Source organism: Sturnus vulgaris, chromosome 16 (genome assembly GCF_052056855.1).
Source record: "Sturnus vulgaris isolate bStuVul1 chromosome 16, bStuVul1.hap1, whole genome shotgun sequence".
Lineage (NCBI taxonomy): Eukaryota > Metazoa > Chordata > Aves > Passeriformes > Sturnidae > Sturnus > Sturnus vulgaris.
The window spans coordinates 7909305-7935269 of NC_142258.1; the positions used below are offsets into that span (position 1 = coordinate 7909305).

Genomic DNA, 25965 nt, shown 5'->3' on the forward strand with positions numbered 1-25965 from the left:
ACTCACCACCCCCCCTGCACTGCAGAAGCAGCAATCTCAGCCTCCTGTGCACCTCCTATAGAATGTGTAGGTTTATGTCCAGATCGTGTCCTGCCCCTTCCTGAGACTTGTGGCCTTCTGCTGTTACTGCTGAGCCCAACAGGGGCTCCCCATGTGGCCTCTGAAGGGCAAATGACTCTTCATGGCAAAGGACCTTGCTCCAAAGGTCCAACTGTTCTTGCTGCTTGAGTTTCTGGCACTGCTGAGTCACCATCCTCAGGGCAAACACCAGGTCCATGCCCAGTGCCCACAGCCAGGCTCCATGGCTGTATGTGCAGGGAAACAGTAAAAACTCTGCTCTTGCATTGTGTGTAAACTCTGTCCTTTTTCCTGTGCTTGTGGTGGCTGGGTTTGGGTTGTCTTTAGCCTAAATTATGAGCAAGAGGAAAAGATGTGCCTCTTTCCAGAGCAATAAGGGAGGAAAAAACAGACACTAGTCGAAAATGAGCTAAACAAAACAAATTATCAGGTGGTGGCAAAGTTGTGGCCTTGAATAAAAAGAAGCTGCATCAAATCTCACAGTCATGTATGATAAAAAAATAAATCTTAGTTGTGTTACTTCCAATCCATCCTTCATAGAAAAGACATGTAAACTTTCCGTTGACAAGCAATAGTTTTACACAGATGAGAAACTGATCAGTAGTCACTCTTAGTTCTGATCGGCTTCATCAAAGCTGCTTTTAAGTGACTGTAACAAACTATAGAAATGGCTCAGGAAAGCAAACCCAGTTCACACAAGCTATTTCACAGCCATTACAATGTCTCAGTCATAAAAACAACTGCACTTCAATATACTTCTGTTTATTTGACCAATACTTCCAGGTTTGGTTTAGATCAGATAAAAGCTGTTTTAAAAATATATCTGTTAGAAAAATATTTTTAAGCAGAACTTTTATTTGCAGTAAGGCAGAAGTTTCCTTGTATTTAGTCAACAACACGTGGTCAGCTGTGGAGGGAGCCTTACTGCATCGAGGTGATGCCAGTCCTGGGGGAAGGCTGTCACCAAATACCACTGCTACAAAACACCCCCAACAGCTGGATATTCCCTATCACAGTAAAAAAACGAAGTCCCGACACATTTTGCAATCTGTTCTTCTATTTTTTTCTTCCATTAAGACGTAAAAAAGAGGTTTGAGTGATTCTTTTAGTCATTAGTCCAGGAGAGCATTGCTTTCTGCGGACGATGCCTTCACTCGGTGCCTGCTCAGGGCTCAGATCCTCCGCTGTCCCCGCTGTCCTGCAGCGCGGCTTCCCTGGCGCGCAGGGCGAGCTCCACGGCCCGGGACGCGCCGGGGCTGCGGCCGGGCGGGGCGGGCTCCCAGCCTGCTCGGCACAAAGCAAACGGCGTCAGCTGCGCTCTGGGGGACAGCCACCCCCAGCAGAACGCCCCGTGCTCCTTAGGGACCTCATCTGCCAAGTTTTTGGGGTGAAGTTACGTGGGAGGTCAAACTACCACCTGAGATGCCATAGCTTTGTTTTCTTCAGAGCATGGTGGTGTTCTAGGGACTGTACAGCATTAGTGAGCTCTTCTGAGATTCACGCCAAGATGGGAAGTCTGTTTCTAAAGTGATTTAAAGTTCTTGCCTGTCTGTTGGGTGTTCCCATAAGACAAAATGGCTTATTTACCAGGACTTTCACTCTCTAGTACACAGAAGCTGGTGGTCAGTTTTTAGAAGTCACCACCAACACCAGAACAAGCTAACAAAAAGTACAACCTATAGAAAATATTCACCCCACAAGCTCAGTCATTTTTTCTCTTTACACAAGATGCTAAAATGCTGTCCCCCTGACATGCAGCTGTCACATGCTGTGTTTGTACACCAAACATTTTTACTGAGCTGAATTTTTGAGAGTTTCCTGTGTTTCATCTCAGTTGCTTACCTGGTAGATAGTCACTGCTGCTTGAGATCTCAGCAGAAAAGGGATGCTGAAAACAAAATTCACAAGCAGGTTTAGGTCATGATTTCCTCCCCATGTGTCTTGTATTTGAAAATGATACCATTTACCTGTAACAAGACCATACTCTCCAAGTCTTAAGCAGGTTTGTGATTATGAGTGTTCAGTAGCTATTCTGATCACATTTTTATATCTGTTCAAGTTAATCTTTAAACTTATTTCCATGCACACAGGACTTTGATACACACACACACACCCATCACCTGCGTCATGCCCCAGATTCTGTATAGGGGAATCCACATTTCTCTCTTTTGACCATCTCACCTCATTGTAGGATGTGTTTAGGTTTCGGTCAAATTCCCTTTCTAGGTAGTCTGGCACCTCCTGGGCAGGTTGCCTGGATGGGTGGTATGAAGAGGAGCTTCTCTGAAAAACAGTATTTAACATCAGTATTGTGTGCTCTGGCTTCCAGCTGTGACTGTATGGTCAGCACTGCTCATCTCCCTTGTCTCAGGGACACGGCCTTTCTGCTAAATCCATAATGAGATCATTCTGCCATCTCCTTCTAAAATCTGACCTTAACAACTACAAGAACATCCACACTTGGTAGGTGACCAAATCTCCCTCTCAGGAGTCCCATTTGTGCCACTCAATATGGGCACAGGTTGATTGAAATCCCCAGCACATAGAAAGTGCCTATTCATATTCACCCTACCTCTTTACAGTCAATATTTATTTGTATTATCACACACATATTTATAGTTAACACTAGATCAATATCAATTATTATCCATTTTTTTTTTAATTTATATAATCATTTTAGTGATAGCCAGTCATACTGGGGAATTTGGTTTTTTGGGAGGAAGGAGTGGAACCCACCAAACACTTTTTCTCTATCATTATTTAGGTCAAGGAGTTTTTACTCAACCCAAATAAAAACATCAGACAATACCTATATGTCCACATTTTGACAGTAATTTGATGGGTCAGCAAGCAAGACTGCCTTGAAACAGAAATTCAAGTTTAGGACAATATATGTCTATCTTTTATTGTATAGGATTTAAAATAGGGTTACGTCAAAGCACTCAGTTTTACCTCAGCTGAAAATAACCACAAATCATAATCCCTTAAGGAAATATATAGCCAGGGGAGGAAGGCAGCCTCCTTCTCAGCCTGGGCAAGGTTCAAGTGTGACCAAACCCTTTGGTGACCATCACTGCACAAGAACATTAGGAATGTTTTCTTGAAGTTTCATAACCATAAATTATGTCTGGTGAGGGTAAGGATTTTTCTATATCTTTATCAGGTTGAATTCCAGCCTGGATCAAATAGTTAGGGAACTTTCACATCATCCTTTTGCTGTCTGGAATTAAGCAATAAACATTTAGATGAAGTTTTAAGTACAGGCTTTTACCAAACCGGCAGCATTTGCACGGCTGGAGGAGCCCCATGGAAGCGTATGAAGTAATTAAAGAGCAGAAGCTGAGCAGTCAGACTGACCTGCTGGCCTCTTCCTCCCAGTGCAGATGAGCTTCGTCTTGCCCTTTGCTCTGTCTGGAGCTTTTTGAGTAGAAACGCCTTATCTTTCCCTGCCTGTAGTCAAGACATATTTGATCATTAGCTGGAATGCACTAATTACCCTTGAGAATCTCAAGGACTGTAAGTAACCAGTGACCAAAATAATTCCTTCTACTCTAAAATAATCTGTCTACAGAGGGAGCTGCAGCAGCACATCTTGAAGATAAAATTCTTTTGTTACAACTCTGTGAGTTAAATTTCCCAGCAAATCCCTTGGGGAAGGGCTCCCACCCTCCTTTGCACAGTTACAGGGAAAACAGGTTACAGCCCCACAAAGCTGGATGAGACAATCAACATAGAAGCCAAATTATACTAAAGGTACAGCTGAAAGCCAAACTTACATTAACAATTTGCTTACGTAGGAGTTTGGTCATGGTCTTTCTTCCTTGTATTATTTGCCCGTAAAGATAAATAACAATTCTAAACAAAACAAAAAAAAAGTCCAACATATGAGCACTTTGTTCTAGTCAATGTCTAGATAAAAATGTATCTTGTTCATTTTAACCTGTTAAAAGACATGCATCTCTGTACACACACACACAAAATAGGTGTGTACAATTACACAAGGAATGGCAAACACATGGATTTGCTTATAATGTGGCAAATGCATGAAATGGCTTAAAACATTGTCTTGGAAAAGACCCAAAAATTTATGGACTTGTATTCAAGATGAGAGGTACATTTAAGTGAGTCAACATTAAAAGATATATTTCAGATAATAAAATAACATAGAATGACTCTGTCCTTGACAGTTTTTTTCCACTTAAGGCCTTTTTCTAGTTCTTTGCATTAGCAGATACTTACAGTACAAAACTAGAGAGGATGAAGAAGAAAAGTTCACTTGTAATTAAGTTTTGGTAGATCCACACTACCCATTTAGAGACAGTGTATCTTTCCAGTACTTGTATCCACTCAGCAACTGCAGCATACATAGAAGACAAACCCCTAAAAGGACCACATGCTTCTGAAGGTTTTAACCTGAAAGTGTGAAAAACAGCTACTTAAACCTTTGTATGTTAACCAGTGAATTAATTAATATTGTGATTTTGTACATCAAGATGCTCCTCTGTTTTCTATAGCTCTCTACTCTCTCTGGGCTCCCAGGGTACTTCCATGATCTGTATTGAATTTTTAACTTGTGTCCCTCTCCAGCCATTAAATGCCTACCCCAGACTATGCTGTGAGACATGATCTTGCTGCAATGGATCAGTACCAAGCTCGGTAAGCACAATCTTGACATAAATATAACATGTCAATCGCTGTAGCACATGCTACAGGAAAGTGAAAAACTGGCTTTTTTTTTTAACATTTCACCTTGCCTTCAGGGACATGAGTCACTGCAGATCTTTAGTAACAACAGAATGTAGTAAAATAAGGCAGACCATTATAAGAATTAACATTTTCAGGTAGATTGAAATAGGAAAGTGTTTGCTTTGAAACTGAACCACTCCAGACAGTCTGAAATTCCCACTTGCCATCTGGACATGATAGCTCTGATAGCTTTCATCCCATCTCGTTTCATGTGTAGTCACCTGTCTCACTAAATATCGAAATCTTGTTGCTGACTGTAGTCAAGGGGAAAGTGTGTCCATGCTGCCCTCCCTCCTGTGACCACAGTAACACACCCATTCTCACGGGATCACGGAGCAAGCCTTGTTTCCAGAATACAGAGCACCTCAAGACCACCTGAAACTTTCCACCAGCAATTAATATAACTTTTATTATAGAGAAATGCAGACTCCTCTGCCTGGTATCAGGTCACACAGCATAATTTAGTAGGGCTGAATGCCAGTGATGTGCCATACCTCCAGACAGTGACTCCAACGACAGACAGGACTCCAAGGAAGGAAGGGCAAAACAGCAGGAAAATGAAGGATGTCATCATTTGAGAAGTTCTCCAGACTTTGCGAGGGGGCTGGCAATTCCTCATCAGACTGACCTTTAAAGAGATGAAGGTACTTTGGAATGCTGTCACTTCAACTTGGTTTAAGTCAATCCCACTGGAATTGCTGAAATGGCATCTTTCAAAAGTTGCCAAGAACAACTTTTATGTGAATTTGATAGATACAGTGTGGTTTATAGTAAGAGGCAAAATGAGGTGCTGATGGGTTCCTCAGGAGTCTGTTGGGTAGAGTTTGCTTTTGTAGCATATGCAAACTCCTGGTTCAGGGATATTTGAATCCATCCTTCTACTTATAGCTTTGTTCTTCTACATTCAACACTACAAACTGCTTCATGACCCAACAAACAACTTATCATCTGGTCATACTACTGAGACAAAGAATTCTGAAAAGAAGACATTTCTGCCTTGATCTTTAGCTGAATCACCCTGCTTACACCGAGATAACTTCATAGGTGGGAGCTGCTGGGGAGTCACTGGGAGGCAAAAGTCATAGCCACAGGCTGAGTGTCTATATTGACATATGCACTTGTCCACTGTTAGTTCTCCAGGCTTTAATTTTACTACTTTATTATTTATGATGAATGCATATTAAGTTTTTTTTACCTTTTTCACAAAAAATACTATAAAAAATGCTATCATCTGGATACCAGGCAACAGAGGTGAGAACAGGATACCAATCCTACAAGAAAGGATTTATAAGAGAAAAAAGTTACATCTTCACTATTCACCATTCAGTTCTCAGTGCACTGAAAGCAGAAAAATACCACAATAACTTCATATGCAGGTAGTGTGGGATTTATTTGGAAATATGATTTTGTTACCCTTGATCCTCTAGCAATAAATCCACCTTGGAAAATATGGAATTTCAAACACACATATCTATGTACAGATCTGCAGAATCCTCTTTTAATTGCAGTAACATACTCATTCTTGTAAATAAGGCATCTTTTCAAGCGTTTAATGCTGAGATTATTTCAACAAAAAATATCATCTCAGTGGGGAAGTAAACAAAACTCCAGGATATTTCTGCAGGAACCTATCAGATTTCTCTCAGACCAGATGGCCACCGGGTAAACTACTGACTGAAGTTATTGTTACTGCCCACACAATTATTTTGGCAAGCCACAATCCTTACCAAAGCCACTGAACTGATCCCTCCCAGTCATTTATCCTGTTCTTTCTGGGAAGCACCCACAAACATCAGAACAAGAATTTTTCCATGATAGTTCTACATACAAATGAAGTTTTGGCTGCAAATTTAACACTTACCAGGTCAAAGTCTGTGCATAGATCAAATCTAAAACATTTCGTCCAATATCAAATTCTGGCAGTCCCAGGTTCAGGCAGACTGTAGTTCCAATAATTCTGGAGAGGGAAACCAACAACTGTAGCACAATAACATTTGCTAAATGATAAAGTCCTCTGTAGAAATCTCTGTAAATGACCTTCTGAATATAAACATCAATGACAAAATATTTAGAGGCTGCATTAGTGTCATGCAAAGCAGCCACAGCTCGTTCATTAGACAGCACAGCAAAAATGAAAATTTGGCAAAAAAATATCCCATAGAACAAAGAAGAGTGGAAGTAAGACCAAATACATATTTCATACAACTGAAAAGAAAATGAACAAGGGTTTCTTACTGTATCATTATATATCTATACTATAGTGACTACTTGTTACTTTAAGCACAAGCATCCTTGTGCTTAAGCAGTTGAAATGTCAAGGGGCTTCAGTACAAAACTGTAAAAAACTGTAACAGCTTTTTCAGGTCCTGAGAATTTTCTGCCTCAATAAAATGAGAATTTATTTATAGTCTTAACTGATACTCTTAATGTACCCTCAAATATATCCTACTTCAAACTAACTGAGGTTGTGAGGAGCTGAAACAGACAGGTAAGCAAGTACTGAGAGGATTCCTACTGAGAACCAAGAATCCCTTTTAGTCATTTAGCTGATTTTTCCTGAGCTGGGGAGACTCAGGTTTTTGCTTGTTGTAGTGAGAGCAATAAAGATTTTCGCAATTATCACATCTTGAACCCACCTTATCAACTGCATCATCAATAGACCTGGGCTTTCAGGCCGTTACTATGAGCACAAAATATTAAATGCAAGCAATTGTACTTTTAACCTTTCACATCTCTACGTCAGGTGCTTTTGCCCAGCTTAGGGGAGGCCAATTATCACAGCTGACATTGCAGTTTTAGTTCTGTGACCTTTTGCTGAGAGGTATTTCCCTACTGAACACAACAGGAGGATTAAAGTACACTGGCAAGAGCCATGGAGGAAAAGTCTTCAAGAGCTTCTCAACATTGTTTTGTATTAATTTAGCAAAAAAGTTAACAAAGCCCTACCTTGTAAACCAGTCTTGTTCAAATCATGGGCAGAGATCAGACCTCTTACACAAAAGTATGGCCAGGGATCTAAATGTTCTGTAGAGCTTGCAAGCACTTAAATATTGCCTAAGCCATAAGCAATGTTTGGCACTAGGAAGATTCACACTGCAGTAAATGACTTCTTCCTTACATACAGAGATATATTGACATCCAGTTCACGGTACTTTCTCATTTATCATGCTGCAGACCTCTACATTTGAGAGACTCATTATATGCTTAATAAGATTGATAAAATAAGATTTTAAACTTGTGGACACTATAGTGACATAAGAGGGAAAAAATCACAGTGGGATACAGTGCCAAGGAAAGGCAGCAGTGTGCCCATGTTTATGCAGAAAAGGTGGGTTTGTGCTTGAGATAATTGTCACCTCACTCTCAGGAAATCCATGAGAGTAGAATGTGGTTTGCTTGTCTTTCCATCTCCAAAGGGAAAAAGGACACACTGACATCCTTCTAGGGAGGAACAGCAATATACACAAGGCATGTACAGAGACTCTGCCTGGTAGGGAAAATCAAGGAAACTTCAGTGGTGCCACAGCCATGCTTCTGCTGGACTTTTCTCACATGGAGTAAACAGATAATATCTTTGGTTAATGTATGAAAACAAGATTAGAAAAGTAGTACTCACCTTCGTAAAAACTCTCCAAAGAAAGAGCCAAGCAAACAAAATATGAAGTCAACTAGAACAAGACGATAAATATCTTGGCCAACCAAAGTTTCCCAGCACTTTAAGAAACAGAAGGAAAAAAAAAAAACAAACACAAAATCGTACTAGAAGTTAAATATGATGTGATTTAAACATTGTTCCCAAATGCTTGGGCATCTGAAACTTGATCAAAGATCTGAAATCTTGATCAAATATATTTTAGCAGCCTGGCAAATCATGGTTGACTTCTCAGTGAACAATGCTGCCATCCAGCTGAGACTGGAGCTGGGCCATTCATTTTTTTCTACAATTGATTTCTCTCAAGCTACTAATAAAAACTGCCAGGGTAGAAAACTCAGCTTCCCAAGACACCACATGTGCTTCTCTTTGCTGAAGCAAGCCTCTTATCCAAGTGGTTCCTAACCTGGCTCTGTAAGTCAGATTTGTGTTCTTGAAATTTTACCTGCGACTCTGAGGTAGCCACGACGTTAAGCCAGTAGTAGCACAGTATTCCAACAATTGATATTTTCAGGATGATATTTCTAAAAAGAAGAAGTAACAGTAACTGCACCAACAGCTGGTCCATACCTGGAGGGAGTGATGGCAGGATGACCATTGGTTACACTTTTTTACGTCCTCTTGGCACTGCAGAGTGCCAGGACTAACTCCAGGAGCTCTCCTGGGAGGTCGGGTGAGGCATTGTTCTATTGTCCTGGCAGAAGTGGAGCTGGGCATGACAACTTTGGCACCACATCTGCTTAACAGGCTGCTGGCTGGGAGTGGGGCTCCTCAGGGGAGGGAGGGCTGAGGGACACCAGGGGTTAGGCACTGTAAATTCCAGGCATCTGTTTTTAAGGGAGATGACCTCAGTCCTCTCTACGTCCCTTCCTTTCCTGGGGAGGGGCCAATAGCCCAGGGGTCATCAAGGAATGCTACAAGCCCAGGGTCACAGTGCACCCAGCTGGGAGGGAAACCATTCCTTATCCTCATGCACAGCTATAACATCCCAGAAGCTCATGAAGGACTAAAGGTCATGAAGACAAGAGTGTACAGAAGCCTTTGGAGAAAATGAATTCTCCTCCATAGCTCTCTATTCCCTCACCACCCAGACACAGCTTTGTTTCAAAAAGAACTCAGACAACTTCAGGCCCAAAGCACTAAGAGGTGGCAGCAAGAAATACCTGGTAATAGTGACATATATGTGGTGTCCAGGGCTCTGAAACTTCTCCAGGTGCCCAAGCCAAGAGAAGAAGAATGGGATCAATGTGTTGAGGAGAGATACAATCACAGGTAGCACCAACATGGCAGTTTGGCTCTCTAGGTCATTTCCATGCCCTTTCATAAACAGCTTAGAGAAGAAAAAAACATAATCAAAAAACTCAAACTTAGAGCTTTAATGAAAATGCTGCCTCAAGGTGTGTCCACAGGGAAGCCCCCTGGCTCACCTCCCTGTATGTTCTCAGGTTAGAGACTGTCATGTTTTATGGCCCCATGAGAAGCAGCACAGTGACCTTCTCCCCTTCCTTCCCCTAAATTATGTGGGACCAAGGAGGGGAGTCACAGATCAAATGCAGCTCCTGGGAAAGAAGGGGCGGGTCTTGCTGGGGCTGCTTCTTGTTGTTTCTCCCCAGGACAGCAGATGCATTGTCCCTAAGCTGACCATTGGCCCAGGCAAGCAGTTGCTGGAGAAAGGAGGGAGATTTGCTCAGACCCCTCAGGTCCCACATTCTTGCCATAGTCCCCAGTAGGGCAGGCCTTGCAAAGCAGCTCTTTATGTCCAGCAGAATTTGTGTGTGCTCTGGCAGCAACCACAGCTCTGCTTCCCTGTTCTCCTTGTAGTGAACAGACCAGGGCTCATGCTCAGTGTGAAATACCTGTGTGGAAAAATGCAAAATCTGGCCTTACCTCGAGGTTATTAATGGAGAGGAAGTAAACACCAGTACAAGCAGCTACTGCTATTCCCAGAGAAGCAATCCAAGCAAGAAGATGCATAGCAATACGAAGAAGTCTCTCCATTGCAGAAAAATTTAGAATTTCTTTGTTTACTTCAATGAGACCTTCCTGCAAAGAAACAATTCGTAATGAAGAAGTTCTTAGTCAACAGCAGAAGGCAAAACATGTTTCAAGGAACTGCCTGAGAAACTGAATGAAAGATTATTGCTCTAGAAGATGGGAAGAGTAATATCCCAGGAACATTTACTGGGCAACTTTTTGTTCCTATCCTAGAAGTCAAGTTTCACGGATAGTATTTCTAGCCTACCTTTTGTTTATAAAATATTTAAATACCAGGAAGGGGAGAAACCAGAATAAATACTCTGCATGGAAAATATTTAATAGTCACAGAGACTCATTCAATAGAACAGAAGCATACAAATATTTATATGTAGCTTAAAGAGAAAAGGAAAACAAGTAGCTAAGCCAATGCTAGGAGCTCAGACCAAATGAAATTCAGGAAGTCAGAAAGATTTAAATCTCTTAGGCACAGGACTAGCACACTTGTGTCACTCTGTCAGAGATATGTGCACACACAAATTTGTATGCACAACTCAGTCTCTAACAGAATGACTCATGCACATTGGTTTTGTACCTCCTGTGGTTTGTACCTTTATTTGTGTGCGGAGATTCTTTTGTTTCAGCTTCACAGCTTTTTCATTGGTTATATTGAAGTCCCAAGTGCAGAGCAGCTTGCTGGCATTCACAGACACTTCCTGAGGGTTAATGAAGTTCTTGGAGAAGAATTTTGCCATGCTGCAATGAAAATTAAATTGGTCAGATGTGTGAGAGGGAGATTCATCAAGTCTTTACAGCAGGGCAAGGAGGCAGATTTGTCAGCCTTTCCATCCCATCACAAGTTTATTGGACCTATTTCTGAGCATGTCACATATGACAGTGTATGTAAGAAACTCTGCCATTTCCATCTCAAGATTGTTGCTGACAATCTTTACCTCTGGAAGGCCACATCAATAAGAAACAATGTTAGGAGCAACAGCTTACAAAGGAGGATCACAACATCCCCAGTTTGAAGTGGGATTCTCTGTATGTCCCTTACTATTTTGCAGTTATTTTTAATTTCTGTAATAAAGGTTTGATTCCTGGAGCCTTTTGAGCAAAAATTTCTACTTGAACTCTACACCTGTAAATAAGGACTTAGAGAAACATACTCAAGTAATTATTACTTCTAACTGTTAACAGGATGGGGTTTTGTATTGTGTTGCTATTTTCCAATTAATATAAGAGAAACAGGAATTCACAGTCAGTTTACCTGAATAACAAGATAAGAAAACAGATGACAAAATATATTCCAACAGTGAAAATATAGGCCAGCTGCATGTTATAAGATGGACCATTCTCTATTTTACTGATTGTAGCATTGGTGTAAAAGCCATAGTAGAGCACTGTTTGTTGAAAATAACCCTGGAAAGACAAGGACATCATTCAGAATGTTTGCTGTCACTTCCATGGTGAAAAGCATCATCATCTGAAGACCAATTACTGGAGGTGGGAGCTGTCCTATTCCTTATCAGGAAATCACAGGTGTGATGAAATACTTACAGCTCCAGTTAACAGCTCCAGGCCCGTGAATGAAAGGTTATTTGGTTCTGCTGCAAGAAACTGAGGAATTGTGATGAAACTGAAGTTTATGAGGAATGAGAAGATGTTAAAATTTAGCAGCCATGTCAAGAAAACAAAGTAAGAAAGAACACTTGTTCCAAACTCAGCACCAATGATCTTCAGAGTCTTGTGCCATACCCGCAGCTGGTGAAAATGTTCTGAAAGGGTATTTCCAAATCGTCGAAATGACTGAAGGGAAAAAGAGGAGACAGATGAATCTCAGCAAGCAAACTGGACTCAATTTCACATAATAAAGTTTCACATTTTAATGTTACAGCTTCCTTTCTATGTTAAGAATGGATTTGCCCCACTCCACGCACCCTAAGATGGTTAACTGGTGTTCCTGAGTGCTACTGCAGTGCAAGTCATTATTAATGAACACTGCAGCAATTAACTGGATCTTTGGTAAGTAACATGAAGCAAGACACCAGATTCCTCCGGAGACAGTGATAGCATTGCAGCTAGAGTGGTTTGCTCTGTTGTGACTGACAGAAGTTTCTAGCACTTACCACGGCTGCTCCTTGCAGACACTGTGTACAGCAGGAAGGTCGAGCACCACGGTGCTTTGCTTTTTTTGTTATTTCTTGAAGAACTTTATTTCTGTGGAAGAGCAGGGCAGGGGTGACAAGCATTATAGTATGAGTTGTAATTGAATCAAGAAACCAAAGGAGATGCTGCAAATACAGTTTCACCTCTGTGCACATGAACAGAATTAGTACAACATGGAGATGTTCTTACTGGCTCATTTTATATTAGCTGATACCTTGGCTCCTGTCCCTGCTATGACAGCATGTTCTAACCCCTCCACTAACTCACACTGGCAGCAGAATTTAAATATATTTTGTGAGAAGACAAAAGGATGGTTGAGATCATGTGGTCTCTTCTCCATTTTCAATGAACTACATCCAAGTTTCCTTTGAAAACAAATCTCAGGTCATCATTTATAACCAAATGTCAGGATCTTGCTATTCTGTTTTATATTACATGAGAGATTCTTCTTATCTCCATCATTAAATTATTTTCTCTTACAAGATATTAACTTTTTGACAGTGCATTAAAAAGTACTTTGTCATAAAGTGACAAACCAAAGCTTACTTGGTTTGTCAAACCCCATAATTGATGACTAGATGTTGCAAGAAATAAATGCTTTTAAAACTAATCAGATAAACTTTAATTTTTACCTGATCTCTCTCTTTTTTCTCATGGTCTCTGGCATCTTTTGGATTACTTTAATCCTTTCTTTGGTGGACATACTTGCAAGACTTCCAACTAAATCTTCCTCTGCATCAGACCCATGCAAAAAAAAAAAAAATTTGGGGGTAAGAATACAGTAATTTTTATACACAACCTGAAATAGAATAACAACATCCCCCATTTACACTGCTACCAAGGTGTGCAAGCTGAGACTTAACAATATTGCCCAGATTATCTTCAGCTCCCTCAGAACTCTAAATCAAATGCAAGTAAGTAGTCCAATAATGTTCATACAAAGAGCTGCAATATAAAGGAAAGTTAAATACTTACAACAGCCCAAGATTCTGGTTCATTGCTTGATCACTGTTTGACAGTTACACTTCTATGATGCTACGTATTGACTTGAAAGCTAAACTTTTGTTTTATTTCTTCTGTAATTTTAATTGACGTCAGTGCCCAGACTTTGCACTCCCTATGCCACAGCCACACCTCTATGAGCTGACAATCAGGCTGCTTCTGCAGAGCTGGAATTTGATGCCAATTACAGACACAGTGGCTGAAAGCAATCTATTAGCTGGTCAAACAAATTCTAATAAAAAGCATTTCTTTCTACAATTTCACACCTTCATACTGCACTGCATTTCATTTATCATAGGATTTGAGTGTGTAAGGAGAGCATAAATGATTAATTACTACCATAACACAAACCTAATTTGTCCCCATAACCACAGAAGAGCGTACATGCAATTCTGGTGAGAAACTAAGAGCAGCATCAACCACACCATCATTGTACAAGACACTGCCAAATTTTGAACCACTTATCTAAGCCCTTACCTTCACTGCACACCGGCTCTGTTTCAAACATGCTGGAAGGAGCCATGAAGATTTCATCGGGGGGTCTGCGGTTACGTCTTCTAATGAAGCTGTCTAAATAACATACATACTTTAGGAAGCCCAGATGATTCTGATAATTTGACTTAAAAAATTCAAATTTCACTTTCACAAGAACAAGTTAAAAGTCTATCTTTCAATCTCACTAACTTCATGCAAACACACTCCCCCACTCATTTCTTTACTGGTCATCTTTGACAACCACAAGCACTTTTTCAATAAATGCTGGAAAAGAGGAACTGGGCCCAGTCTTCAGCTGTTATGGAGAACTCCATCTAACCCATTCACAAATGCATATATTCATTATTCAAGACTTTCTTCCTAGAAGCCAAGGCCTTTCTTTAAAAATCCTTCCCCTCTCTTCAGGAGGATCATTTTAGAATCACACTCCATCATGCTAAGTTTATATGCCAAACTCCCATTTCCCTGGTACCAAAATGCAGCTGCTCTCTCCACCTCCTTTCATCCACTTATTCAAACAAAGATGACTACACTCCTTCAAGCATCTGTCTTACAGCCATGACACAGATGAGTTTAGCCATAGCTTTCCTGTAAGCTAATGCCAAGCCCAGTGTCACATCCCAGTGTGGAGCTCAGATCTCTGGAGATGAGCTGCAAGGACCCTGTTTATGACTCATTTTATTACATGAAGATATTCATACCTGAACAAGAATGCTTTAAAATATTTATTAGTATTATTTTATGTAGGGTGAGATTGACATGCAATATTGTGATGCATCACAGTCCTTACCTTCTGATCCACTGGAAATTCCATGAGTATAGGGATAATCCAGCATATGGAAGGTAGAATGTGGGGTGTAAGTCAGTTCTGGCTCAGGCTCAAAGGAAAGATTGTCTGTTGAAAGGAATCAGAGTTACATAAAGTTGCAAACTGCTATGGGCTATTTACAGACACAGAATGCCAACCCTATGACAAAATACAGATCTACTGCCAACACAGCAACCTATTGCCTCAACAAAACTCCCATATTCCACTCAACAACTTACTCAGTCCACACAAGACAATATTTATTGATCTGTTAATACGACAGATAAGTGAATTTGCTAATAAAACACCTGAACTGCTTAAAAAAATATATATAAAAGTATACACAGAGTTGAGCTTTGCAGAGCTGCAGGACTCCCTTGGGACAGAGCCAACTGTTATTTGTTCCAGGGATTCTCTAAACCGGTCACATGAGAAACTACATACCTGTGAAATTCCCATATGGACTTGTGCTGGGTAAATCCTGGTTGTAGTCAGAGCCAGGTCCCAGGGAGGCCATTGGGATGGCCACAGGGTAGTTCTGCTCCCTCCCTCTGTACTCTCCATAGGAATCGTGCAGAGATGAATCATAAGGAGTTTGGTGAGAGAATGCATTCCTTTGAGAACTCCCCCTGTGTAAGCAATTAAAAAAAAATAAATCCTGACTGTCATAAAAACCCTCAATAGGTATTCTGGATAATTTGCGACCTAGTATCATCAAATTTGTGTATGTTAGAAAACAAACTGTGATACTGAGAGGTATTTTGTATTTAGAACTTCAACACCATAACCCTTATTTGGTCATCAAATGAATTAGGAAGGCTAAAATGTTCTCAACCTGAAGTTAGCTTAGACTCTAACTAAACAGGAACACCTGCTTAGAAAATAAAGATATCCAAGGTTAAAGTCCATTGTGAAAATTACTGGAACTAAAAAATATTTACAACATTATGCCATAAATACATTTAACTGAAATTCATCCAATATATGAAAAGTAAACACACCATTTCCCTTGAATGTTGCCTTCCTGGTAACAGTTTTTAAAATTTGTCTGAGAATGAAAGCATAAAGGAGGGATTAAAATAAATCTACAAATTAAAACTCCAGAGAATAAGTATCTTCTGCATATAAATAACATTGTTTTTTATGGCACAGTCACACAGTAAAATTAAATAAACTCACCTTCTATCAATTTCCAGTGTCTCTGAGAAGTGGTAGTCTGGATTTTCAAAGGCTTCATTGTGATAATAAGCCATGACAAGTCCTTGGTTTGAAGGATGAAATCTTCCTTATTTTTGTCTCTACTGCTTCATTAATATGTTAATGGAAGACTGATTACAGACCTAGTTACAAAACAGATGCAGGTCCATAAAAATTAAAAGGAAGGAACTCCATTTTAGCAACTTAGAAGATTCTGCTATTCTACCAACAAATAACATGAAGCTGTATAAATCAGCAGTGGTTTAACTTCATCACCATTGGGAAATTGAGGTCCACCAGAAGTTGCAGGTCAAATAGGAACTAATATTTCTCTATAGTTAGGTCTCCAAACCTACAGAACTGCAGTGCCACACAAGTTTTCCCAGCACTAATGAGGCCAGGCTTTAGAAACATGTCAAAAACATTAAGGAAAAAATAAAGCTCTCTCTCCCCTCCTTAAACAGAAAAGGCCAAATGCTTGAATTTTCCAAAAAAATTCACTACATTTCCAAAACTAAAGAGGAGGTGAAGCCTGCCCTGGTCCTTGCTAGCAGTGCATCTCTAAGCCTTGTGAATAAGGGATCTGAGGGACTGGCTTTGTACAGAGCTGACAATACCTAGAGACTCATTCTTAATGAGGCCTCTTCTAATGGTTTAATGCCTCAATCCTTTAAATATACCTGGTTGTAGATTCCTCACAGAGTGCTTCATTTTAATCTTAAACAAGCCAGACTTCGTCAGAATTTATTGAATGGGAGTCCTCAAGAGTCAGTAAAAAGGGAATGTTACATAAGAAAAACAGAATCCAAATTAAACAGGCAGTCCTTGCAATTAATCAAAAATCATACTCAAAATAAAAAAGAAAACAATTTTCAGCGTTTGTTCTTAAAGGCACCATGCAAGTTTCCTAAGCTGGCAAACTTTTCCACAGCAGGGAAGGGAAAAAGTAAATGATAAAGGGCACAGCTGGTAAAACCCATCAGACCCTATTTTTATTTCGGCTCCATTCCTAGAAAAGCAGAGCTAAATCTCATTTAACAGTAGAGTCTCAAACTTTTTCATTTGCAGTGGATTTTATTTGTGATTTTTACTGCATCAAAGGAAGTATTACATGAAAAGTATCTTCGAAATGTATAATTATACAGTGTCTAGTTTCTGAGGGCTTTTCAAAATTTTGTTCTGCCAAAAGCTCTTAAATTACTATTATGTCATCTACATGCCTTAAAAGCTTGGAACGCAGTCTAAAATCTTGCAGTGTGACATAGTTGTAAAACACTGTCCAGGTTTTGCACTCTGACTTGCAGAGTTATGCTTATAAACATGAGAGATTGATTGAATTCAAAGTCCTACATTTTAATCAGAGCACTGAATACATTTTGATTACAGCATGAAGAAGGGTGCTCTGAGGCCCGAGTAAAAGCACACCAGGCAATGGGAATGCACAGTGCATCACCCCTGCTCCTGAAATAACAGGGGGTGATTGCTGCCAAAAAGAAACCATAAACAGCCTCTCCTAAGTGACACTTGTGTTTCTTCAGGCAACAATTTCACACCTACAGAGATACAGTGAGATTCTCAGGAAAGCAGAAGAGTCATTAGCAGAGCCCTCTTTCCTCATCTCCAAAAAACCTAATAAATGCCCCATGAATCCAAGGTTCTTACATAAAAGAAATCCAAGGCTCTTACTTAAAAGTAACGAGAAGCTTAAATCTCCTGAAGAGGTAGATTTCCTTTGACAGGATCCACTTAGCTCTTGGTGATCTTTTGAGAGCTAGCTCAGAATATTGCTGAACTTTTGTACAAACACTTCAGGAATTAGTACATTCTGTCCCTACCATCTATTAAAAAGCATGGAAATTATTGTTGAAAAATATTATCATGGTCTTCTGCAAAGACTTGCTTGGAAAACTAAACATCCCCTATAAATGTGATTTATATTTCAAACTGCAACGAAAAGCTAAAGAGGGAAAAATTACTTTCTCAGGGGAAGAAAACTCTGAGACAATTCCCTTTGAAGCGTGTGCAAAATTACATTTTTCTATTTTTTTAGACTGGTTTCCCAGGAACCCAACTCTCGTACTCAGCTATCCGAAAAGCTGGGAAGCTTGCCAGCAAGGCAGCTGGAAAGCTGAGCACTGATCTAAAGAGTTTGCCAACTTGCCTGGTCTTCACTGGAGCTGTAGAGAGCTCCATTTTGATTGGAACTGTGTGTGTTGTGCACACTCAGCATTGCACACTCAGCGTTATCCAGAAGCAAACTGGCAGAAAGCATCAGCCATCTATATCAACCAACTTGCTGACATCAACCAACGAGAAGAAACAGATCAGCCTGGATGGAAAACACATCCAGCGTTTCTTTCTCTTACTCATTTGAGAGATCTCGAGGCTTATCCATAAAGGCTTCCTCAAAAACTCAAAAAAGCCCAAGATAGATTCTCTGTTGGCTTTGTCATTATCCACTTTATTTTCTCTGAGTCTTATGATGCACTGCATGCCAGGATCACTATGAAAATCCACAGGGACATTTCCAGTCTAACACTGAACCTAGTACATGAAAATACTGGTTTTTCTCCACACATGAAGTTTTAAGGACTTTGAATAAGTTTTCCACGTATGTGGAGGCAAACTCAAATCTGGCAGTTAATATATTTCTGACCAGCCATAGCTCACTGGAAAAAGCCCAAAGCAGGTAATGCTCAAACTAAACCATCTCTCTCCTCTTTTCAACCTATGATGGAAAGCAGCAAACCAAAGCTCCAGGAAAAGATAGGACATTTAGGCTTAGTTTTCTCTTTAAAAACATATTTAGAAGGAAAAAAAAGAGGTTATTTGTGAAAGACAGAAAGTGGGATCTTGGCAAGTCTTCCCTTGCAGAGTGGCATCCACGTATGGATTATGTTTTTAGATTTCAGCAGCTATCTTGCTGAAACAAATCCTGTGCACCTTCTCTGGAGTACAGAAGCGTTTAAGATCAGTGGGTTTAATGATCATTGCTATGTAAATAAGTCTGTGGAGAGTGGGTACTTTCTGCTTAAACCGTTCAACCCTGTAATGATATAGACCAGGAAACTCCAAGCAGTGCAGACTCATACGTCTGGATCATTTCCCAGAAAAATAACTGACTTAAGTCACAGATCAACAGCCTTGACAAAATATTCCAGGTTAGTTTCACCCCTTCCTGCGCAGGTAATGTTCTGCTATAGACACTAATCCTCATGTAGAATATAATAAAACAAACATTAATGTCTTGCCAAAATAGCACTTTGTCCTGGCATCAGGTTTCAGGAAAGCCACTTAGAGCGTCAAGCTCCTTGCCTGCAATCCCTTAGTAAAAAGATTTCAGGAAGTAAATCCTATTTGCACACATCTTGAAGTGGAATAGAACCAGGGAATTCCAGGACCACATCATAGATAATGTTGAATGAAGGGAATAGAATTCATGGAAGAAGTGATTCAGAAGGCTGAATGTGCTCTATTGCCATAAAGATAGTTTAGTTTTGTAGGGTATGATTACACAGCACTTCACTGTTACCCAAGTTTTATTAATGAACTCCTGTCCAATTTAATGTGTTCTGCACATCTTCACAATGAAAAAACCAGACTGCTTTCTGGAAGCCAAAAATGAATTTGAGAGACAAGCTGGAGTTTTATATTCTGCATCAGCAGCTGGATTCCAGTACTGATCACTACTCTTCCACTGCCTCAGACCTCATAGCTTCAACACTTTTGCAATAGACCAGGAAAGCCTCTCAGAAAATCTAAAGAGCCTGTGAATTGACACTAAGCAAACACTACACTGGAGAAAATCTCATCTCTAATTGACGTATTAGCAATGGAACCAGTGTAAATCATACATGGAAGCAAAAGCCATTTATCTTTAGTGCATCTTGCCAAAGTACTCAACCAGCACCAAAACCACCACTGCTTACAGGCCTCCCATTGTGGTTTTATTGATGTCAGCAGGTCAATTACAGGAACCAACATCAACTCTGCTATTTTTGACCTTGAATTCAATTAAGCAATCTAAATTGTGCCTCTGCTACAAGGGATTTTCCCAGTGACATAACATGCAGCAGCACTGAAGATTCATTCACTTGCAATTGCATAGAGAGAAACAAACAAATTGGGAAGGGAGAGTGACAGCACCCCCCTCACAGCCACCATACTGCTGTCTCTGCAACACCTTTAGTCTGGAGCCCAAATGGATTCACTTCCTACTCCTATAGTGCAATGGCACCTACCACTCTCCCTATCCCTCAGCTCTTCTTGGTAAGAGTGGGGTCCAGAGAGCAGCCAGGCAGAAGGAAGTAGGAAAGTGTTTGTCTCCAGCTGCTCTTCAGTATCATGAGCTCTGCTCCTTATTTACTCTTTATCCATTTTTTTTGCACCTACTTCCTGTTTTGCCTTATCCCTCCCTTTAACATTTATCTTGCAATTCCCCCACAATACAGTAAGACTACATTGTCTTTATCATAATCACTTTCTTTGCAATTTAAATCCTTTGTATCACCTGCTTAGATAAGGTTTTTGGGGAAGGACTGCCAGCTGCTTTGTGTTTGCAATGTCTCAGACAGGTTTCTACTTCTTCATCTGAGTTTAGAAACCTGAATTATAAACATGCCCCAGAAGCATCTAAAATTTGTTATAATATGTAGTTAAATTTTGGTGTCCAGTAAAATGTTATTGAGTGGAGGCACATACAGTTTTTGCATACAGGGAATGGGTAAAAGTTCAGATACTTCAGTAATTCTGTGAAATTCATAGCACTCTCCCTAATCTACCACACACATCCCTGCTTCTCCACCCAAAAGGCCCCACAGATGCAATTCCTGCGGACTGAAGTACATATGACAAGGACTTCGAATGATCTAATCCTTTCCCCGAAGGCTCCTTTGAGAGCAACTCTCTGTGTTTGCTGCTTTCTTGCTTTTATTCTCCTAACTCTGACCACAAGAGCAAACTTAGTGCACTGGGAAAATCGTAAGCACTGAGGTATAGAACTACTGAAATTAGAAAGAGGGAACTGAAGAGCAAGAACAGTATACCTGGCAAAGAGAGGCAAGGTTAGCAAGAATAAGAAACAGAACTCTACATTATTCCATTAACCCTTGAAAAACATGACCTACTCATTGTCTGACCCTTATGGAGAAAAAAGGTCTGAAGCAAGAATCATTTCATATCAGTGTAAGTCAGTCTTGTGACTAAATTTCCAAACAGCAAACTGTCATGTTCTCTGCATTTAGCAGGACTAAATCTTTCTTTGCAAAACAAGTTTTTTAAGTCTATTAACCAACATTACCAGCTACTTGTATTTGAAGGAAATAACTGCTTATAAAAAAACAGAAGTAAGTGAATACCTGATTTGAATTAATGTTCTGCTTTCAGTGGAAAGGCAACCAACAACACGAGGTCTATTAGAAGATACTGCTTATTAGAATAGTTCTGACTTAAAAGAAAGCCTTAAAAGAAAGCTCTGTTTATTCTGCCCTTGCAATGGATACCTCACCACTTGCAACCCGTAAATTGTACTTTAATGAGCACTATCAGTTACAGGAGTATCATTCACCAGCTCAAGTTTAAAAGTTTATGAAGACTACACGTATGATCATTTTGGATAATAAACAGGGATTTACATACACTCAAGGATCTTGGACTGAAAAGGGGCATTGTTCTGTTTGTAATTTCTGGCTTAACTTCCTGTTAAGGATATTGTTGTCCTGTTACTATTTGCACAAACAGCACTTAACAGGACCCTGGAGGAAAACAAAAAGTTTATCTGTCAGAATACTGGGAATACCAAGAAACTAGAACATTGCTAGGGGGAACTAGTCAAAAGAAGAGAACTGGTTTTGTTGAAATCGTTAAAACCCTTATATGCAGTTTTCAAATTGTTTGACAAATAATTTCACGTAAACTGAATGCTTTTTCTTTCCAGACAAAATGCAACTCCATTAAAATCCGATGTAGCCTATTAGCATGTTAAGGGTCTATTCTACAATGAACACACACAACCTATGGACTCTACAAGTGGCAGTTAGGGACTTTTTCACCAATACATGAAGAGGACACCGCTGTAAAGTTCCGGTTCCTCTTACACCTGCCCATACAGCCATACCACACCACCCCAGCACTTTATCACTTTCCAGGGTAAAAGTCCTTCTAACAAGCTTACTTTGGGGAAAAAATACAACGAACGAAACAAAAAAGCACCAAAAGACTAAACTCAAAAAAAAAAAAAAAAAGTTAAAAATTAAAATTAAAAAAAAAAAAATCAAAAACTCAAAAAAGTTAGAGACCATTTACTTTGATACTGACGTATCAGCCCAGCAGAGTTGCCGTTTCAATTCAATTCCTTAGCACCTGCAGCCTGCTGTGACCCTCATCCTGCACTAGGGCAGTGTCTCACGGGCAGGGACTGACACTCACCCACACCTGAACTATCGCGCCTGAACGTGGCTCTGGAGCCAGCTCTGACCGGCTGCTTCTGCCACACAGAGAGGATCAGGCTGCCGGGGGTCTCAGGGCTGATAGAGCAGACAGTGGTGACACTCAGCAGGGGAAGCAGAAATCAGAGCAGCTCCCGCGCAATGCCACTGCTTGCAGGTTTGCTTTACTAACAGAACATTACTAATGACAACGGGTTAGCAATAAAATCCAGGACAAGAAGATTTGGCTTTTAGATGTACATTAAGTATCCTGCATAGAAACGTTTCAGCCTTTGTAGGTTAAATAGTAAGTCTGTGTGTTTTGAGGGAGTGACAGAGTGAAGGAACCCAAAGAGCACGAATACTGAAGCCCGAGATTTCCCGCACCTATTTAATACAAATTCCCATTACCTATTGTAACACAAAAAGCCTCACAGCCTGTTACTTGGAAAAAACAGTGCCACATCCATTCACTAGCTAACAGAGACCAACATGCAACCTACACCAAAAGGAAATGTCACGCTCCAGGCTGTGATCCCAGCCAGGCTGGTGCCACACCTCAAAGGGAGGAGTGACACACTGGCTAGAGACCTCAGGGAAGTGTGGCCGGCTCTCCCATGGGACCAGCCATTCCAGCTGAAGGCAGAGGAAGCTCGGATGTGACTAATGGGGCAATAAGCTGTGAGGTGCCGTTCGTGCAGCCGGGCTGACACCAAGCTCTGGGCGCTTATTCACCTTTCAGCGAGCAGAAGCCGAGTACATCCCTGACGCGCCCGTAGTCCGACCTTACGGTGCCATCATTCTAAATGAGCAGCAGCCATTTGTAAGCGGCAGCCACCTGTCTGGGCTGCGGTGGTTCCCCCGCTCCGGTGTATGCGGACAATCCGCTCCGCCCTCCAGCCCCCGCTCGGACCCTGCCGCCAGCGCTGCCCGCTGCAGCCCCCGGCCCTGCCCAGCCTCTCCGGGCCGCAGAGCCCCGGAGCTGCCCATCACAGCCGCTTACCTCGCTCCCTACCTGGCCGCCAGGAGAGGCTGCCCGGCCCCGCTCTCCCGGTCCAGGTGCCCGGAGCCGCCGCCCCGCCCCTCCGGCCGCCCCTCCCGCCGCCCCGTGCCGCCTCCGGTCCCTGTGTCGGGGGACCCGCTGTGACCGCCGGCTTTGCTTTGCTTTCCTTCCCTTTCCCCCGAACGGACTATACACGGAAACGCTCGGCCGGAGAGGGGAGCTGAGGTCCTGCTCGTACAGCTCAAGAGAGAAAAACAACCCCGCGAAGTTCTTTGCTGTTATCTATCGTGTGACACGTTGCTATGTTTTTGTTTGAGTTCAAAGACATTCACTCTCCCTCTCCCACGAATTTAAACATGCTTTCTTTTGACCTGGGATAGCAACACCACCACAATAAAAGGACACAGAGAAACCGTTTTCAGACACAGGATGCGTTACCTTTATCCCTGGATTAATCATTTGGGGAGCTGACATAAGGAACTATCTTCCCTCACATATTTTTACTTGTCTTAAAGGAAGGTCCTTCTAAGGGTGACAAATTAGTTCACTCTAATAGTGAGCAGAATCCACAGTTCCTGGACAGGGAGTTTAATACCAGCCCTTCCTGTACTCTGCCTGGACCAGAAGGAACTTCTTTAGTCTGGCACAGAGATACTGATTTTTCTTGCCTTTCTCCTTTCCCTTCTTATTCCCATTTCATGCAGAAGTGTGAAAAACTATGGATTGGACAAAGCTCCAGCTGAGCACCAGGCAGGGTGCAACACAGAGAATCCAACAAAGTGTTGGGGTGGTGCCTCTGACATGAATTTCTATCCCAGAGCAGCTTAGCAGGGATGCCTGCCTCACCTTCACTCACTCCACTGCAGTTGGATTCAGGGATACCCCAGCACACTCAGCACATTACAGTCACTGTCAGGGTGTTCCCAGGGCCCTTCCCAAAAGCCAATGCCCTCCTCTGGATCAGGAGCATCCTCAAATTGAACAAGAGGCCAAACAGCCACCACTGGGGTGGGCACAGACAAAGAAGGGAACAGGGTAAGGAAAAGACTGGCTCTGCTGTCCCAGACCTGTGGCCTGCCCACTGCCTTTTTCCTTTTTGCTAATACTGTATAGATTATAGACCCCTAGCTTCTTTTGTGTTAATATAGCTTGTTAGGCCATTTTGGCGTATTTTATCTCCCCAGAAAACCCCACATCTTAAAACTTCTACCAACTACTCCTAAATAACTTCTCTGGTCAGCAAGACTAAAAATACAAACAAATGAAAAACACCCATCAGCCTTTGGATTAATGCCAGCCGGGAACTGGTAATAAATCAATCTGCTCTGTGTTCAGAAGCTATGCTGGTGTAACTGCTGATTTTACCAAATGACTAGTGCTTTTCCAGCTCCTGAACTCAGTAAAACGTGTTTATCCTGCACCAGATACATTCTACATAGACTTAAGTGAAGTTTTCTAATGCTACTTTAAGATTACATTTTGCCCAAAGCAACATTCCTGGCATGGCTGCAGAGGACCCTGCACTGACCCAGAGCTGCCTGCACGATGCACAGGCCACAGCACAAGGTACTGGGGTAGTCAAAGAAGAGATGCTCCCAAAATTAAAGCAATCACTCAGAACTTCCCTGAATGCTTAGAAGCATTTTTGAGCTGTGGCATTAGGAAGAAAAGAAAAATTGTCCTGGAAATGGATGGTGTTACTAAATGTGACAGACTGATCTCCAGCATCCTTGGGAGACAGAATATGGCACCAGCTTCCATGCTCAGCACAGACTGAGAGCTGCTGCTTTTGTGAATAAAAAACACTGGACAAATATCATACAAATGGAACTTACTGCATTCCCTGCATGTGACTGTTGTGCTCTGGGAGCATCATCCATTCTCTCCTCCTCAGTATATCTGTCTTCCTGTTTTTCCATCTGGGATTGCTGTGATCCATACAATTCATTGAAACATTTCCAAGTATCATAAAAGCTTTCTCAACTGAAAAAAAAAAAATTAGACAATGTTCTCACAAAATTCCTGGGGAAGTCAAGCTTGTTTCAATTCCTCCAATCTTTATTTAAATTTGTTCTCATGGGATCATTAACACAATACTTCTCTAGAACACAGAGTTTCAGAAGAAGTCTAATTAACCTTAAGTGTATTATTCACCTTTCCTCTTTGTATTCTTTGTGGTAAAAAAAGAAACACAAATAAAAAGTGAAACTGCCACCCCAGATGACATCCCAGGGCAGCTTTACCCCATAAATATTCCTATTTAGGGCCACACAAAGACACCTCATGCTTGGGTGGCTTCAAGGCACCTGTAACAGTGGGTACAAATGCACATTCTTATCCATCACATGAATCACACACTCAGCACGAATGCTCAACAATACAAAATTATTTTTCAAGAATGCTGCTGAGGGGTTTT

The 25965-nt window shown here is 41.2% G+C and overlaps 1 protein-coding gene across 3 annotated transcripts; it reads right to left on the reverse strand.

The window, feature by feature from the left end:
* Positions 1–827: 827 nt before the first annotated feature.
* TMC5 (transmembrane channel like 5) lies at positions 828–23666 on the reverse strand. Of its 3 annotated transcripts, none has more exons than XM_088174406.1 (23): positions 23550–23666; positions 16104–16264; positions 15369–15553; positions 14907–15011; positions 14099–14191; positions 13252–13351; positions 12580–12670; positions 12209–12259; positions 11721–11872; positions 11062–11206; positions 10364–10519; positions 9640–9806; positions 8922–9000; positions 8441–8538; positions 6686–6781; positions 6020–6095; positions 5319–5452; positions 4318–4491; positions 3855–3933; positions 3436–3528; positions 2260–2361; positions 1921–1966; positions 828–1362 (listed from the first exon to the last, which is right to left on the reverse strand). In XM_088174406.1, the coding sequence occupies exons 2-23, from the start codon at positions 16175–16177 to the stop codon at positions 1244–1246; spliced, it is 2415 nt and encodes an 804-aa protein (XP_088030532.1). In that variant the 5' UTR covers positions 16178–16264; positions 23550–23666; the 3' UTR covers positions 828–1243. The 3 variants fall into 3 exon arrangements, with proteins under 3 accessions (XP_088030532.1, XP_088030530.1, XP_088030531.1); XM_088174404.1 differs by having other exon boundaries at positions 12011–12259; XM_088174405.1 differs by having other exon boundaries at positions 12011–12259; positions 23562–23638.
* Between the last annotated feature and the right edge of the window lie 2299 nt (positions 23667–25965).

Coding starts and splice junctions, on each gene's coding strand:
- TMC5 (XM_088174404.1), bottom strand. CDS start 16,177: ATGGCTTATTATCACAATGAAGCCTTTGAAAATCCAGACTACCACTTC. Junction 4,492..5,318: donor GTTGGAGTCACTGTCTGGAG/GTATGGCACATC, acceptor TCACACTTTCAG/GTTAAAACCTTCAGAAGCAT. Junction 3,529..3,854: donor TACGTAAGCAAATTGTTAAT/GTAAGTTTGGCT, acceptor TCTTGACTACAG/GCAGGGAAAGATAAGGCGTT.